Source organism: Thalassophryne amazonica, chromosome 17 (assembly GCF_902500255.1).
Source record: "Thalassophryne amazonica chromosome 17, fThaAma1.1, whole genome shotgun sequence".
Classification (NCBI taxonomy): domain Eukaryota; kingdom Metazoa; phylum Chordata; class Actinopteri; order Batrachoidiformes; family Batrachoididae; genus Thalassophryne; species Thalassophryne amazonica.
This window is the reverse complement of record NC_047119.1, coordinates 64,951,087-64,969,253: the sequence shown is the minus strand read 5'-3', so window position 1 is coordinate 64,969,253 and position 18,167 is coordinate 64,951,087. Positions and strand designations below refer to the sequence as shown.

The window sequence follows — 18,167 nt, the reverse complement described above, 5'->3', positions numbered from 1 at the left end:
TTTTTCCTTCCCACTGTTGCCAAGTGCTTGCTCACAGGGGGTCGTTTTGACCGTTGGGGTTTTTCATAATTATTGTATGGCCTTGCCTTACAATATAAAGCGCCTTGGGGCAACTGTTTGTTGTGATTTGGCGCTATATAAAAAAAAAGTTGATTGAGTTGATTGATAAAGGATCTTACCGCGTGGGCTCAGGAACACTTCAGAAAACCAATGTCAGTTAACACAGTTTGTCGCTACATCTACAAGTGCAAGTTAAACCTCTATCATGCAAAGCAAAAGCCATACATCAACAACATCCAGAAATGCTGCCGCCTTCTCTGGGCCCGAGCTCAGTTGAAATGGACAGACGCAAAGTAGAAAAGTGTGCTATGGTCTGATGAATCCACATTTCAAATTGTTTCTGGAAATCATGGACGTCGTGTCCTCCAGACAAAAGAAGAAAGAGACCATCCAGAATGTTACGAGTGCAAAGTTCAAAAGCCAGCATCTGTGATGGTATAGGGGTGTGTTAGTGCCCATGACATGGACAACTTACACATCTGTGATGGCACCATCAATGCTGAAAGGTACATCAAGGTTTTGGAGCAACACATGCTGCCATCCAAGCAACGTCTTTGTCAGCAAGACAATGCCAAGCCACATTCTGCATGTGTTACAACAGCGTGGCTTCGTAGTAAAAGAGTGCAGGTACTAGACTGGCCTGCCTACAGTCCAGACCTGTCGCCCACTGAAAATGTGTGGTGCATTATGAAGTGCAAAATACGCCAATGGAGACCCCGGACTGTTGAACAACTGAAGTCGTACATCAAGCAAGAATGCGAAAGTATTCCATCTACAAAGCTTCAACAATTAGTGTCCTCAGTTCCCAAACGCTTATTGAGTGTTGGTAGAAGGAAAGGTGATGTAACACAGTGGTAAAGATACCACTGTCCCAGCTTTTTTTGAAATGTGTTGCAGGCATCCATTTCAAAATGAGCAAATATTTGCACAAAAACAATAAAGTTTATTAGTTTGAACATTAAATATCTTGTCTTTGTGGTGTATTCAAGTGAATATAGGTTGAAGAGGATTTGCAAATCACCGTATTCTGTTTTTATTTACATTTTTCACAACATCCCAACTTCATTGGAATTGGGGTTGGAGATTGTCTCACACACACACACACACACACACACACACACACACACACACACACACACACACACACACACACACACACACACACACACACACACACACACACACACACACACACACACACACACACACGTCAAAGCTTTACGTACAGGATGAAAGCCACGTTGTGAGTGTCCAATAAAACACTTTCCCCTCTCAAAGCTTTTGCTGCATATAACTGTGGTGTCTCATTTTCTTCCCAATAAAACAGAGACCAGTAAGCCAAAGATGAAGAAACTGACTGAGTTTCAATGTAACCTGTGGATATAAACGTTTCCTGCAGTTGGCACAGGGTTGAGATAAAATAAATAAAAGTCTATCTTACCTTGGCAGAGTTCTTCAACTGAAGCATGCTGGGATCATCATGAGGTTTGCCTGCCGCTGCCTTGGTGGTGCTGATGAGGTTACCCAAGGCTTTGGCCACATCTTTCACTGCATTAATCAGAACCACCTGCAGGGTGCAGCACAGCACTTTATTTGCTGCAGAAATGTACACAAACCCTACAGTCACATTAGCTAATGAGGGTGACAAGCAGTTGGCATTCTAAAAAGGTATAGTTTGCACTATCCATTACTAAATATTATGGAGTAAAAAGATATGGGGTAAAAATTGCAAAAATGGTGACAAATATCAATTTTACTTTGTATAAGAGGTCAATTCAATTTCAATTCAAATTCAGAAAAAGTGATACAAATTATTGGCTGAGCTAATAGGATTAATAAATAGAATAGCTTTGACCGTACTGAATGCTTAGTGTCCATAGTAATGGTCAAACAAGGTCAAAGGACATATGACATGTTACTCCATAATGTGACAAAGCAAAACAGATGGTGCAAATTACTCTTTGTGATGCGACAGGTTAATAATCGCAAAAGCTGTAATGCTTCCGTTTTGATTAAGCACATAAAACATAAAAGCCACTTCTTAGTAACTATAGCTAGATACTGGTAGGACCTTTGTATTTTTTACACTTCATTTGTGGGTACAAGTTTATCAAAATCTAGATTTTGACATTTTGACAGGTTGAACAATTGTGTGTGTGTGTGTGTGTGTGTGTGTGTGTGTGTGTGTGTGTGTGTGTGTGTGTGTGTGTGTGTGTGTGTGTGTGTGTGTGTGTGTGTGTGTGTGTGTGTGTGTGTTAGGAGCTCAGGTTTACATAATGGCAGACACACAGGAGGCAACCAGCTGTTGTTGTCCATACCTGAGTCTCTGGGTCTTCAGCACCCAGGCTGGCAGCTCCCTGTTTGACCACATCAGCCAGTCTGGTGATGGTGGAAACTGAGGACTGAGCAGCTTGGGCCAGTTTCTCTTGACTGGCTCCAGCACCTGAAACCAGCATCTTTGTGTCTTCCACCAGTGCCTTGGCAGTCTTCAGAATGCATTCTCTGTCAGACAAGGATGTCACAAAGTTACCAGCATAACAAAGGACAATGAACCTTGAAGGCAACTACGAGAACCTTAGTGATAACATCAGCATTATTAAAACCACAAAGGATATTCAGCACTGGTGGTCAATTCCAGAACTTACAAATGAGTTCTCAATCAAGTCACAGCCACTCATTAGCAGAAAGTACACTGTGTAAAATAATAAATTACTGTTTCAAACCTGCATGTACAATCAACTCATATAAATCACACTTTTGATCCTGTTTCACTTGTCTTGTCATTATGAATTAGTAGATGAGTTTCCATGTTGTGGCCGTCGGCACGCAAATATGTTTGGTCCCACTGTGGTACTGAAAAATACCCCTGGAAACTGTGGGGGTTATGGTTAGGGGAACGAAGAGGGTTAGAAATAGTAAAATAAATAAATAAATAATAAAGAGTCACAAAAATGTGACTCATTTCGTGTCGGGAGCATGACCACAAAGCGTGAGACCGTGCTGGATAACACAGCTAACTGTAACGATCAAATCCATACCTGTGGTCAGCAAAGGTCTCTGCGTTCTCTCGATTCAGGGTACCAGCAGTGGCGAACATGATGGTGGTGTCCAGATCTGCGATGATGCCAGACACGGCACTGGCTGCTGTGATACAGGCCTGGGTGCCGCGGTTTCCAGCCTGCAAGGCAGCTAACACGTGGGATACCTGCAGCAACAACATCAGTCTGGAAGCTGCAAATCGATCGAAGGCACTGAACATGTCAAAATTACAAACACGGCCCATTTATTTTTTTGGCCAGGAAAATATGGATAAAATATTTTGTTATGCTGCAAGCTGGCAGAAAACACTGATTTGCTTCTCCAGTTCTGTTTGGAGTACTTCTAAAAACTGTCCTATTACCCCCATCACACTGGAGGCTGAATTGCTTCTGAATGAAAACTCCACCCACATTCAGGAAGCGTGGAGGTGCATTTGAAAGGGTCAGCATTCTCACGGCAGTCTAAACCAGTGATTCTCAACCGGGGTGCCGCGGCACCCTAGGGTGCCGTGATCGATCGTCAGGGGTGCCGTGGGCAATTATCAAATATCACCATTATCGGGTGTATGTGCTGTAATAGTGTGGCAGATGGTGTAATGCTCTTTTATTCCAGTAGATGGAAGCAAAGCGCGCAGTAGCGCTGAGCCGTGTGCCGACAAGGAGGCGTGATCGCCATTTTAATTCTGGGCAAGTTAGTGATTTGTGTGCATAGAAGTTCACTTAGTCTCGTCAAGAAACAGGTGGAATATGCCGGAAAGCTGCGCATGTTGGCAAAGTTACAAACAGAGGAACAAGGGAGACAATATTTCCTTCCATATGTAAGTGGTTTTGGTTCTTCTTGTCACTTTGTCTGTGATATTTGGATGATAAACAGCTGTATGTCTCCTGCCGTACCTGTGTCGCCCGATGACACGGATCATTAAATGTCTAGTTGGTATTTTCCACTGCTAGACCAATGTCTAGTTAAAATTCTTGTCGTTAGTGACTAAAAATTGTTCGACAAGACTGGGGAGTTTTTTTTTTTTTTTTTGCACCTTAAAATAATGAGATTAATGACCCGCGCTGTGCTGCCACACACACAGAGATGTGCACACACACACACCGCTGACTTAATGAATGAAACTCGGTCAATAAAGGATAATTGTGTAAAAATATAATATATATAAATGTATTGTAATGGTTTTAGGAGCCGCGCTGCGTTGAACAGCAGCAGCTCAGCCGAGCAGCGGAGCTTAACAGCACAGATCCGTGTAACTTTCAACACTAATATTTGTGAATGTGTGTGTGTCAGAGTAAGTTTAATACTTTCCTGACATAATTTAATGTAATTTAATTTTACTGGCTCGATATCCAGGTCAAAATGGCATTTTAACACGTATTTTGCGAGCATTTTTCTGAGTGTGTTCAGTCGCGAATCTCCATTGAAAATGCACTAACATCCGGGTACTTCGTCAATATTTTGCCCGGTTAGACGTCATGTCTCTGTGCATGAACGGACCTTTTCGTTTAGTGTGCAGCACTGGGACTGCGCTCTCTAGTTCTTATATACAGCTCCATGACTATAGTATACTATGTTACGTCATATCTGTACTGCACGTGTTGCTAATGTGCTAACGCACCGTGTAGAGACAGTCGAGTTAGTGGTGCGTGACACGTGACACATGACACATGACAGTGGTGTGCCGCAGGATTTTGTAAATATAAAAAGGGTGCCGCGGCTCAAAAAAGGTTGAAAATCACTGGTCTAAACAGTCGGGCACAGTCGTGTGGCTGCCTCAAATGTTTTGCTCATGTTCAAAACAGTCATGGTGCAGTCGAGGCAGAACCACTATTGAACGGCAATGGAAGTCCTGTCTGACCGCAGTCTGACTACATTCTACACAATCGGACAGTGTGAAAATGGGATTTGTGACATTCTGTTCACGTTGGGTGTGTGTGTGTGTGTGTGTGTGTGTTTCAGCATGTTTCCACCATGGCCGAATGTTCCAACTGCGCCTGAACGCACCACGAGTGCACCTTGAGCATTGCTGGATTATATTTCCTCCACCTGCACTCGGACCTCACTCGTACGCCAGTGTAAGTGCATTCATAATCTCACTGCATTCTGACAGCTGTCTGAGTAATCCTAATGTGTTCCACCTACATTTATACTGCGTTCGGAGGTTCATGTGCACAACACGTGCACAAATTACTCGGGGCGGGTTGGAGCATGGTCTGGGTGTTCGGACAGCGGTCCTCCGCAATTCTTATTCTCCCCCAGATGTGGCAGGAATCTTTTTTTTTTTTTTTACATTCTACCTGATTCGGCTTGGCTCGTGCTCATCCGTACTAAGTGTGACGGGGTCTATTGGGCAGTTTGACTGTCCTACGTTTAAAGCCCGTGATGATTTGTCAGCCTTGTATACCAGAGTCCAGATTCTACGCAGAAGAATGCGACGCTCTTGAAGGTGTGTGGCTCATAGCTTATAAACTTTGAGCTGAAAAAGCCCAAAATCATCCTCATTTTAATGTGTGTGCGTCATTCCAGTGTACGGAGAATGTAGGAAATCTGAGCCTTAAAAGTTCTGTTAGATTTTGCTTTTGAACCTAATTCATGCATTTATTAAACAATTTGTTTTTCTCAGGTCTTCAAACTCAGAAAAATATTGTGAATTACTGCAAAGCAGTGAAGAAAACAGCTCTGAAAAGTGACAACCCCAACTTTCCAGGTTTTTGGTTCATTGCTGGAAAACCCAGCAGTGATGGGTCATAACCAGCTACAGGTTACCAGCTATCCAGGATCATTACATAGGTTTCCATTACTCTTCAAATTATGTAAACTGAAGCAGCAAATTGACAATATGTTTCATGGAAATGCATGTATTAAAAAACCTCAAATACTGTAACAAAGTTTTTATGCTGACATGGGGTGATTTTCAAGGTGATTTGCAAAAGTCTTATAGAAACATTTTTTCACTATTACAGATCACACGACATTTTAAAAACACACAACACTGCACGTGTGGACAAAGTAAGAGATGAGAGCTTGTAAGAGATGATGTTATGGTAATACTGTTAAAAAAAACTGAAATGGTAATATTTAGAGAGGGACTTACCAATCTGTCACAATGACAAACTGAAATTACAGTTCTCATGAAAGGAAAAAAAACAACAAAAAAAAACAGTATTTTGTTTTAACCTGCATTATGAAAGTATCACTCCACTTTTGCGCATATCGGTAAAGGAAACGCAGCCACAGATGTTACTTTTCCTGAAACAAGTAACTCAAAGAGACACTGAGATCTCTGGCAAACTGCTAGCGATCTGGACGATGGATGCTCATCACGTCCTCCAAATTTGTGGACTCACACTCGACAAACTCTGAAATGTTGATCTTCAACACGACATGCGACGTACTACCATCAAAATTATTAAGCAAGTGTTTTTGCAGAACCACAAAGTATAAATTCGAAAATCCCCCCTCCCCATAAGAACTCTTATTATGAATCCAGTGTCATTCAAGAAATCACATACTTTACATCAATGGATGTCAATCATGTGCGTGCGTGTCTCCTACCTTCTCTGACACTTTTCGGGCACTTTCTATGAGCTCTTTCTTGGTGAAGGAGTCGTTGGGGCTGCACTGTAGAGCTCCAGCTTTGGTGACGAGGCCTGTGCAGCTGAAACCCAGCTCACCGACCTGTTTCTTAATGTGAGAACCAATCTAGAGACAAACACAAACACATGTCCAACTAACAGGAGCAGAAACCAGGTACATGACATATCTGACAGTCATCAGGAGATGACATGTCCCCCCGGCCCCCACAAATCAGTAATACAATGTTTCGGGGATCACCCAAGTACACACTTATGGTAAATATTAATTACGTTCCTTGAGATATCAATCAATCAATCAATCAATCAATCAATCAATTTTTTTATATAGCGCCAAATCACAACAAACAGTTGCCCCAAGGTGCTTTATATTGTAAGGCAAGGCCATACAATAATTATGTAAAACCCCAACGGTCAAAACGACCCCCTGTGAGCAAGCACTTGGCTACAGTGGGAAGGAAAAACTCCCTTTTAACAGGAAGAAACCTCCAGCAGAACCAGGCTCAGGGAGGGGCAGTCTTCTGCTGGGACTGGTTGGGGCTGAGGGAGAGAACCAGGAAAAAGACATGCTGTGGAGGGGAGCAGAGATCGATCACTAATGATTAAATGCAGAGTGGTGCATACAGAGCAAAAAGAGAAAGAAACAGTGCATCATGGGAACCCCCCAGCAGTCTACGTCTATAGCAGCATAACTAAGGGATGGTTCAGGGTCACCTGATCCAGCCCTAACTATAAGCTTTAGCAAAAAGGAAAGTTTTAAGCCTAATCTTAAAAGTAGAGAGGGTGTCTGTCTCCCTGATCTGAATTGGGAGGTGGTTCCACAGGAGAGGAGCCTGAAAGCTGAAGGCTCTGCCTCCCATTCTACTCTTACAAACCCTAGGAACGACAAGTAAGCCTGCAGTCTGAGAGCGAAGCGCTCTATTGGGGTGATATGGTACTACGAGGTCCCTAAGATAAGATGGGACCTGATTATTCAAAACCTTATAAGTAAGAAGAAGAATTTTAAATTCTATTCTAGAATTAACAGGAAGCCAATGAAGAGAGGCCAATATGGGTGAGATATGCTCTCTCCTTCTAGTCCCCGTCAGTACTCTAGCTGCAGCATTTTGAATTAACTGAAGGCTTTTTAGGGAACTTTTAGGACAACCTGATAATAATGAATTACAATAGTCCAGCCTAGAGGAAATAAATGCATGAATTAGTTTTTCAGCATCACTCTGAGACAAGACCTTTCTGATTTTAGAGATATTGCATAAATGCAAAAAAGCAGTCCTACATATTTGTTTAATATGCGCTTTGAATGACATATCCTGATCAAAAATGACTCCAAGATTTCTCACAGTATTACTAGAGGTCAGGGTAATGCCATCCAGAGTAAGGATCTGGTTAGACACCATGTTTCTAAGATTTGTGGGGCCAAGTACAATAACTTCAGTTTTATCTGAGTTTAAAAGCAGGAAATTAATTGGTGTGTGTCCTCTGGCTTCATGGATAGATAAAGCTGGGTATCATCTGCGTAACAATGAAAATTTAAGCAATACCGTCTAATAATACTGCCTAAGGGAAGCATGTATAAAGTGAATAAAATTGGTCCTAGCACAGAACCTTGTGGAACTCCATAATTAACTTTAGTCTGTGAAGAAGATTCCCCATTTACATGAACAAATTGTAATCTATTAGACAAATATGATTCAAACCACCGCAGCGCAGTGCCTTTAATACCTATGGCATGCTCTAATCTCTGTAATAAAATTTTATGGTCAACAGTATCAAAAGCAGCACTGAGGTCTAACAGAACAAGCACAGAGATGAGTCCACTGTCCGAGGCCATAAGAAGATCATTTGTAACCTTCACTAATGCTGTTTCTGTACTATGATGAATTCTAAAACCTGACTGAAACTCTTCAAATAGACCATTCCTCTGCAGATGATCAGTTAGCTGTTTTACAACTACCCTTTCAAGAATTTTTGAGAGAAAAGGAAGCTTGGAGATTGGCCTATAATTAGCTAAGATAGCTGGGTCAAGTGATGGCTTTTTAAGTAATGGTTTAATTACTGCCACCTTAAAAGCCTGTGGTACATAGCCAACTAACAAAGATAGATTGATCATATTTAAGATCGAAGCATTAAATAATGGTAGGGCTTCCTTGAGCAGCCTGGTAGGAATGGGGTCTAATAAACATGTTGATGGTTTGGATGAAGTAACTAATGAAAATAACTCAGACAGAACAATCGGAGAGAAAGAGTCTAAGCAAATACCGGCATCACTGAAAGCAGCCAAAGATAACGATACGTCTTTGGGATGGTTATGAGTAATTTTTTCTCTAATAGTTAAAATTTTGTTAGCAAAGAAAGTCATGAAGTCATTACTAGTTAAAGTTAATGGAATACTCAGCTCAATAGAGCTCTGACTCTTTGTCAGCCTGGCTACAGTGCTGAAAAGAAACCTGGGGTTGTTCTTATTTTCTTCAATTAGTGATGAGTAGAAAGATGTCCTAGCTTTACGGAGGGCTTTTTTATAGAGCAACAGACTCTTTTTCCAGGCTAAGTGAAGATCTTCTAAATTAGTGAGACGCCATTTCCTCTCCAACTTACGGGTTATCTGCTTTAAGCTACGAGTTTGTGAGTTATACCACGGAGTCAGACACTTCTGATTTAAAGCTCTCTTTTTCAGAGGAGCTACAGCATCCAAAGTTGTCTTCAATGAGGATGTAAAACTATTGACGAGATACTCTATCTCCCTTACAGAGTTTAGGTAGCTACTCTGCACTGTGTTGGTATATGGCATTAGAGAACATAAAGAAGGAATCATATCCTTAAACCTAGTTACAGCGCTTTCTGAAAGACTTCTAGTGTGATGAAACTTATTCCCCACTGCTGGGTAGTCCATCAGAGTAAATGTAAATGTTATTAAGAAATGATCAGACAGAAGGGAGTTTTCAGGGAATACTGTTAAGTCTTCTATTTCCATACCATAAGTCAGAACAAGATCTAAGATATGATTAAAGTGGTGGGTGGACTCATTTACTTTTTGAGCAAAGCCAATAGAGTCTAATAATAGATTAAATGCAATGTTGAGGCTGTCATTCTCAGCATCTGTGTGGATGTTAAAATCGCCCACTATAATTATCTTATCTGAGCTAAGCACTAAGTCAGACAAAAGGTCTGAAAATTCACAGAGAAACTCACAGTAACGACCAGGTGGACGATAGATAATAACAAATAAAACTGGTTTTTGGGACTTCCAATTTGGATGGACAAGACTAAGAGACAAGCTTTCAAATGAATTAAAGCTCTGTCTGGGTTTTTGATTAATTAATAAGCTGGAATGGAAGATTGCTGCTAATCCTCCGCCCCGGCCCGTGCTACGAGCATTCTGACAGTTAGTGTGACTCGGGGGTGTTGACTCATTTAAACTAACATATTCATCCTGCTGTAACCAGGTTTCTGTTAGGCAGAATAAATCAACATGTTGATCAATTATTATATCATTTACCAACAGGGACTTAGAAGAGAGAGACCTAATGTTTAATAGACCACATTTAACTGTTTTAGTCTGTGGTGCAGTTGAAGGTGCTATATTATTTTTTCTTTTTGAATTTTTATGCTTAAATAGATTTTTGCTGGTTATTGGTGGTCTGGGAGCAGGCACCGTCTCTACGGGGATGGGGTAATGAGGGGATGGAAGGGGGAGAGAAGCTGCAGAGAGGTGTGTAAGACTACAACTCTGCTTCCTGGTCCCAACCCTGGATAGTCACGGTTTGGAGGATTTAAGAAAATTGGCCAGATTTCTACAAATGAGAGCTGCTCCATCCAAAGTGGGATGGATGCCGTCTCTCCTAACAAGACCAGGTTTTCCCCAGAAGCTTTGCCAATTATCTATGAAGCCCACCTCATTTTTTGGACACCACTCAGACAGCCAGCAATTCAAGGAGAACATGCGGCTAAACATGTCACTCCCGGTCCGATTGGGGAGGGGCCCAGAGAAAACTACAGAGTCCGACATTGTTTTTGCAAAGTTACACACCGATTTAATGTTAATTTTAGTGACCTCCGATTGGCGTAACCGGGTGTCATTACTGCCGACGTGAATTACAATCTTACCAAATTTACGCTTAGCCTTAGCCAGCAGTTTCAAATTTCCTTCAATGTTGCCTGCTCTGGCCCCCGGAAGACAATTGACTATGGTTGCTGGTGTCGCTAACTTCACATTTCTCAAAACAGAGTCGCCAATAACCAGAGTTTGATCCTCGGCGGGTGTGTCGTCGAGTGGGGAAAAACGGTTAGAGATGTGAACGGGTTGGCGGTGTACACGGGGCTTCTGTTTAGGGCTACGCTTCCTCCTCACAGTCACCCAGTCGGCCTGCTTTCCCGGCTGCTCAGGATCTGCCAGGGGGGAACTAACGGCGGCTAAGCTACCTTGGTCCGCACCGACTATAGGGGCCTGGCTAGCTGTAGAATTTTCCACGGTGCGGAGCCGAGTCTCCAATTCGCCCAGCCTGGCCTCCAAAGCTACGAATAAGCTACACTTATTACAAGTACCGTTACTGCTAAAGGAGGCCGAGGAATAACTAAACATTTCACACCCAGAGCAGAAAAGTGCGGGAGAGACAGGAGAAGCCACCATGCTAAATCGGCTAAGAGCTAGTAGCTACGCTAACCTAGCGGATTCCTAAAAACACGCAAAGTGAATAATGTGTAAATAATTTAGAGGTGATTCAGCAGAAGGAGTGCTTTAGTTAAGGCACGTAAAGATTACACTGGGAAACAAATCGTAATCTAGATAACTAGATCAATCTAACTGCACAGATTAAACAGCTAACAGATACAGAAAAACACCGCTGTGCTCCGGAACAGGAAGTGATACAATACCGCAGTGAGAGCCAACCACCAGTAGAGGCAAGATATCATATGATATCTCAAGGAACCTTGAGAAGTCATATCAAGATATGTCATATCAAGCTATATCAAGATATGACTATCTTGAATATCTCGCTTTGACCTTGAAATTGGCCCCAAGGTCACTGTAATCAATTGGTGTCAGGAAATCACCAATTACACCCTTTATGCCAAATATGAATGAAATTGGTCAACTGGTCCTTGAGATATCGTGCTAACAAAAACGGATGGACAGACAGGCGGACTGACATGCTATTTCATACCAGGGGGATAAAAATTAATGCAGGATTTTCTAAGCAGCTGGTTTGACTTACTTCATCATTTTCTGCTGTGACGGCAGCATATTTAGCCTCAGTTGCCAGATTTCCAAACTCATTGGTCAGCTGGTTTGCCAATCCACCAAGATCATCAGGGTTGGTGTTAGACTTGGTCACCTGAGGAAAGAATAGCTTACTTTGAATAAGTTGATGTATCAGGTGGTCTGTGTTTTTTTTTTTTTACATGTGGCTAAAAGCACTGTACTGTTGATGTACAACTGAGAAGAAAGTTATATTATACTTTCATACATGTCAACCCCTTTGAGGGTCCACCTGCATAACCAAGTGAGAAAATCCATAAAATCAACACAAAATCCTTATAACCTCCAAATCACACCAAAATCAGTTTTATTACAGTACACACAACCGCATAGCGGTGTCACATAACTGGGTTTTTGTCCACAAATTATGAGTTGCTGCAATGACATTAAAGTCAGGATCATTGGTTTTTCCTCCACAGTTGAATTTCAAACAACAGCGATCTAGTATTCATGCGTCAAGCTGAATTTTATCGAACTGAATGTGTCAAATTTAGTTATTTTTTTACAGAAACAAGAACTGTCTGTTACTAATGGAAATACATTAATAAACTCATGAAAAATAAACTGAATAAAGTAAATAAATATGAAATTGGCCACTGGACCCTTAAACTTTGGACATAATAAACTCTTCATGGTGGATCCTTAATCTCTGGACATAAATAGGAATAAACAAAATCTGTAGTTTTTGTCAAAAGCATTTCCTTTCAGACATTATTGGCATGAATGTCTTTCCATACATCTGAGCTCCCTGTGCTTCACGTCAGCATCAGTTTAATCCATAAAGAATGTAGGACATCTCATTTTGGGAAGAAAAAACATTTTAGTCGACTGTAGTTTCGTGTCTGTAATACAACGTTTTAAAGAGGTGTCATTTTATTTAAAGCGGCAATTCGTTTTGAAGTTATTAATTCTGACCAGACTCTGTCTCAGCAGACAACGGAACGGAGGACGATTCTCGCTTCTTGACTACAACAAGACAAGAGTCCTAGTTAGTGACTTTAATCCACACAAAAGTGACTCACGATATTTTAATGGCTTTGAGAGGGGTTAAGAAGTGGACTTGCCGTTCCTGAAGAGCAGTGAATCAAAGAACCATTGAGCTAGTGGATCGAAGCATTGCTTCATTTGGTTCACGCATCAAAGTGGAGTCACGCTGCAGAAATGGCTGATTACAGAGCCGCTGCAGACCAAACCCTGAATATCCGTAAGACTTTATTTGTAAGTCCATATGATACCGAAACTCGGAAAAATCAGTATAATTTACAGACAATCCGTATCGGCTGACATGTATGTACTTTGTACTAAATTAGCCTCATTGTTTGTCTAAACGCACATGTAGTGCAGTCTGATCTAATGCAAAGACAGTGATTTAACACAAATATGGATCAGTACACTTTGGTTTTTATGTTCCTAGTTCAGACGAAAACAGTAAGTAAACACACTCCATCTATTCCAGATGGAGTGATGCAGGCTGTCACTCTAGTGCACCTTCACACATACACAGCACACTGACTCCACCTCCTGCAGACATCAGGAGAGAGGGACAGAAGCAACTCACTGCGCACCAGTGAGGAGAAGCTAACAAAATGGAGACGTTATTTTAAATATCAATTTTTGAATGTTTTGAGTCCATTTTGAACCATTAAGGATAAGAATCATGATTCTGAAATAAACTGATTTCTTTCCAACACCCCTAATCTACATGTGGCTACGTTATATTTTTCAAACATGACTTCCTGTTCAAACTAGAGTGTTAGGAGGATAAACAACTCACTTTATTTAACTGGTTAGGAATTTGCAGTTCAATCACAACATGTGGTTAATGGTAATGGCCAAATGAGGCTTCTTGAAGCATTTGCTGTTTTTCTTTTCTTTTTTTTTTGAGGCCACTAGAAGGCAGTCACTTTAATGAAACAGATCAAAACACATCAAAGCACACTGCACTTCAATTTGCTTTGAACATTTCTGGAAAGAGACAGGCACCTAGAAGGCTCAGAAAAAAAGCTAGCAAATACTTCATGAAGGCTCATTTGTCCATCACTGCTGGTGAGGAGCAACGTGTTCTACAGAGATGATGGTACTGTTACACCTACTCATGACACTGCTTCTCCCGAGGGAGAATCTATGGATGGCAATTTAGTGATGTGAATGAAGAGACCATAAATATCATCAGCAAACATTACTATTAGTTGTAGAATGTGGTGAGAAATTCTAACATGTTGCAAAAAAAGCCCCTGTCACGCAGATGGCATGTGCCTGGTGTGTTTGTGGCAACCACTGGCATGCTATTCTTGCTGGCGCTGTGGTGTGTGTGGCATTCAGAGACATTTAGCATAGCTATTAAAACCTGGGCATCAGTAGTCTACTGCTTCTTGACTGGTGTTATCAACTATGTCTCTTCCCCTCGTTTTATCATGGATTTGGAGTTTTTGAACAACGTGGTGCTTTCCAGCCTCTCACACACACAGCTTTGTGCACGGTGCATCGGGAGCAAGTGAAACAGAGTGTTTTTAACAGCCAAAACACTCACCAGGCTCTGGCCAATGCCGGCAACCATGTGGCCTTGTGTGGTGAGTTTGTGGTGAGTAGTGGCATCTGTGGTTTTTATTAATGCAACATCAAATTCTGAAAGACCCAAAGCTGAAATTTCTCAAATTTCCCCAGAGCTTCTTAGGATTGTTAGGGGATAAACACTAAAATACCTTCAGGACAAAATTCAGACCCAACTGTTTCTGAATTGGGGTACATGCCACCAACATCATGTATGGCCTCTTACCATCTCCTGCACAGTGACAGCAATGGCTTTGGCCGTCTTAACCATTGTAGTCTGATAGTCCACAAAAGTGCCCTCGGGTTCAAGTGCAGGTTCGTCCTCCATTTTGTTGATGGCATCATTGATGGAGTGCACCATACCACCAACAGCACCTGCTGCACTGGCAGCCTCAGCCAGGGTTGCACCCAGGTCATCCACGGCCTCTTTCATCATCTGCACCGACTCCTCCAGAGCCTCCTGCATGTGTGCTGCCTGAAGAGGTGACGACATGTTTGAGCCATTAGCAATAAAACACTCAGCTTCTAGATTATTCACAAAAATACAACAGATTATAGACAAGCCAGCAAACACAAAGGAGATATACTATATTATTAAGCAGTAAAATGTGAAGCTTCATCATCATCAATGTATTTATAGAGTAAAAGCTGAAACAGGACTTCCCAAAGGGACGCTCTGTGTGTGAGTCAAATATGTAGTTCATGCATCCGAAGCTGGTCAGCAGGGCAATATAACCAAAATCTCACATCGAGAACTTTCTGTAAATTTAACAAATTAGTAGTTTATTAATAATCCCAGCAGGGGGTGGTGGCCAAGCAGTTAAGTGGCCTTGTTTTGAGAGCAGTAGGTTACCAGTTCAAAGGCCATCTCTGGCCATTCTCCGTGTCATCTGGAGTTGTGTCGGGGAGGGCATCCGGCATAAAACGTGTGCCAACATGTAGATTGACCTCAGATCTGCTGCGCTGACCCCGAGTGAAAACATGGGAGAAGCCAGAAGAACTTACCAATAGTTTTTTAATAATGACAACAGGAAAAGGCCTATTTATTATTATATTTTCAGTTAAATACTCAAAAAATGGTATTCACTCATAACTGATTATTTTTCTCCTTTTATTTTAGAACCTTTAGGTAAATGTTTAAATATATAGCAAAAAATGACTGACTAAAACATCCTGTGTTTACTGATTATTTTAATTTGTATTTTAAGTGGAATTTATTTCAATACAAGTTTTCATTATCATTTATCCGAAAATCCTTAAAAAAGTAAAGATATACGAGGGCTGTCAATAAAGTAACGGTCCTTTTTATTTTTTTCAAAAACTATATGGATTTCATTCATATGTTTTTAAGGTCAGACATGCTTGAACCCTCGTGCGCATGCGTGAGTTTTTCCACGCCTGTCGGTGACGTCATTCGCCTGTGAGCACTCCTTGTGGGAGGAGTCATCCAGCCCCTCGTCGGAATTCCTTTGTCTGAGAAGTTGCTGAGAGACTGGTGCGTTGTTTGATCAAAATTTTTTCTAAACCTGTGAGACACATCGAAGTGGACACGGTTCGAAAAATTAAGCTGGTTTTCAGTGAAAATTTTAACGGCTGATGAGAGATTTTGAGGTGATTCTGTCGCTTTAAGGACTTTTCACGGTGCGAGACGTCGCGCTGCGCTCTCAGGCGGCGTCATCAGCCTGTTTCAAGCTGAAAACCTCCACATTTCAGGCTCTATTGATCCAGGACGTCGTGAGAGAACAGAGAAGTTTCAGAAGAAGTCGGTTTCAGCATTTTATCCGGATATTCCACTGTTAAAGGAGATTTTTTTAATGAAAGATGTGCGGACGGATCCGCGCGTCGGGACGCAGCCGACGCGGTGCGGCGGCACAGGAAAAACACCTCCGTGTTGATAACCATTTGTAAAATCCAGGCGGCTTTTGATGGCTTTCAGTGGAGTGAGTATATGAGAAATTGTTTAACAGGCAGGACATGTTCCAACTTGTCCTTAAGGCTTTCAACGGAGGTGTTTTTCCTGTGGCGGAGCGTCGCGGCGGCTGCGTCCCGACGCGCGGACCCGTCCGCACGTCTTTCATTAAAAAAATCTCCTTTAACAGTGGAATATCCGGATAAAATGCTGAAACCGACTTCTTCTGAAACGTCTCTGTTCTCTCACGACGTCCTGGATCAATAGAGCCTGAAATGTGGAGGTTTTCAGCTTGAACAGGCTGATGACGCTGCCTGAGAGCGCTGCGTGACGTCTCGCACCGTGAAAAGTCCTTAAAGCGACAGTCTCACCTCAAAATCTCTCATCAGCCGTTAAAATTTTCACTGAAAACCAGCTTAATTTTTCGAACCGTGTCCACTTCGATGTGTCTCACAGGTTTAGAAAAAATTTTGATCAAACAACGCGCCAGTCTCTCAGCAACTTCTCAGACAAAGGAATTCCGACGAGGGGCTGGACGACTCCTCCCACAAGGAGTGCTCACAGGCGAATGACGTCACCGACAGGCGTGGAAAAACTCACGCATGCGCACGAGGGTTCAAGCATGTCTGACGTAAAAACATATGAATGAAATCCATATAGTTTTTGAAAAAAATAAAAAGGACCGTTACTTTATTGACAGCCCTCGTATAATACTGATTTCATGCCACACCCCCTCTCCACTTTATTCAGGCCCTACTGCAAGAACAAACCTCCAAAGCACAAACAGAGTGCACACAAGGGACAGCGAGAGAATGACTAAAGGAGTAAAAACCCTTAATCTCTGACATTTCTGAAGCCACCTCTGCAAACTGTAAGTGTGGAAAGCAGTTTTTTTTTTAAATTAATTTTTAATTAATGTCATTTAAGGCTTTACTGGAGTTGTCACTGTCTGACCTGCAGCCATGCACTGAAATGTGACAGAGCTTTGGGCTTTTATGGAATGTGTGTAGGGGGGCTTGATTTATCCACCAGGCAAAATGAGAATAGTTTGCAAAAAAGAATGCAAACCAAAAAATAAACAGTAGAGCATAATATGAAACTACAGACATTTTACGATAGTCATATGATATATATTGGGTGACATCATTCATGCTTCAGGGTGCTTTGGTCAGGTATGTTGCATACATGGTCAAAAAGTCACTACCCAGAATCCACTGCCTATATGTAGCTAAAATAGCTGGTTTACTAAAAGATGTACTGCTCCAGATATACACAAGCTTCATTTGCCCAATTCCGGAATATGTCAGTCGTGTAGGAAAAGCTGTCGATGTTTGCATTCAGAGGTGGTGTTTCTATGAGATATGAATGCACGTGATGGTAATCTATTAAGTGCCTGTAACGTGTGAATATTTTGTATGTCCAGCTGTTTGTATATTGTATTATAAAAACATCCTAGTTCAATTTGATCCTGTTAACATGAATTAATTTATAACTGGAAAACCAACATAATTCAAATCACCATTGTAATGGTGATAAAAATGAGTCTGAAATGTGAAGCTGCAGTCTAATCCGGCTCAATGTCAGGACGCACCCTGTGTAAAGACGGCAACATGTGTCTGCACTGGTGAACCAAGTTTAAATATGTTTACTCCTGTTAACAGCCTCGTGGTCTGAATTAAAGAAGGGAGAAAAAGTGAAAAAGGCCTGGACAAAAAACAAAAACTGAGCCTTTGGTCCACTGACACCATACAGCTGTAAT

General features: G+C 41.7%; 1 protein-coding gene across 1 annotated transcript in view; it reads right to left on the bottom strand.

Annotated features, from left to right (window-relative positions):
- tln1 (talin 1) overlaps positions 1–18,167 on the bottom strand; it is a 198,656-nt gene that overhangs the window by 36,782 nt on the left and 143,707 nt on the right. Inside the window, 6 exon segments of the mRNA XM_034193096.1 lie at positions 1,502–1,627; positions 2,379–2,562; positions 3,099–3,265; positions 6,655–6,801; positions 11,906–12,025; positions 14,726–14,974. Of these exon segments, the coding sequence (XP_034048987.1) occupies positions 1,502–1,627; positions 2,379–2,562; positions 3,099–3,265; positions 6,655–6,801; positions 11,906–12,025; positions 14,726–14,974 (993 nt within the window).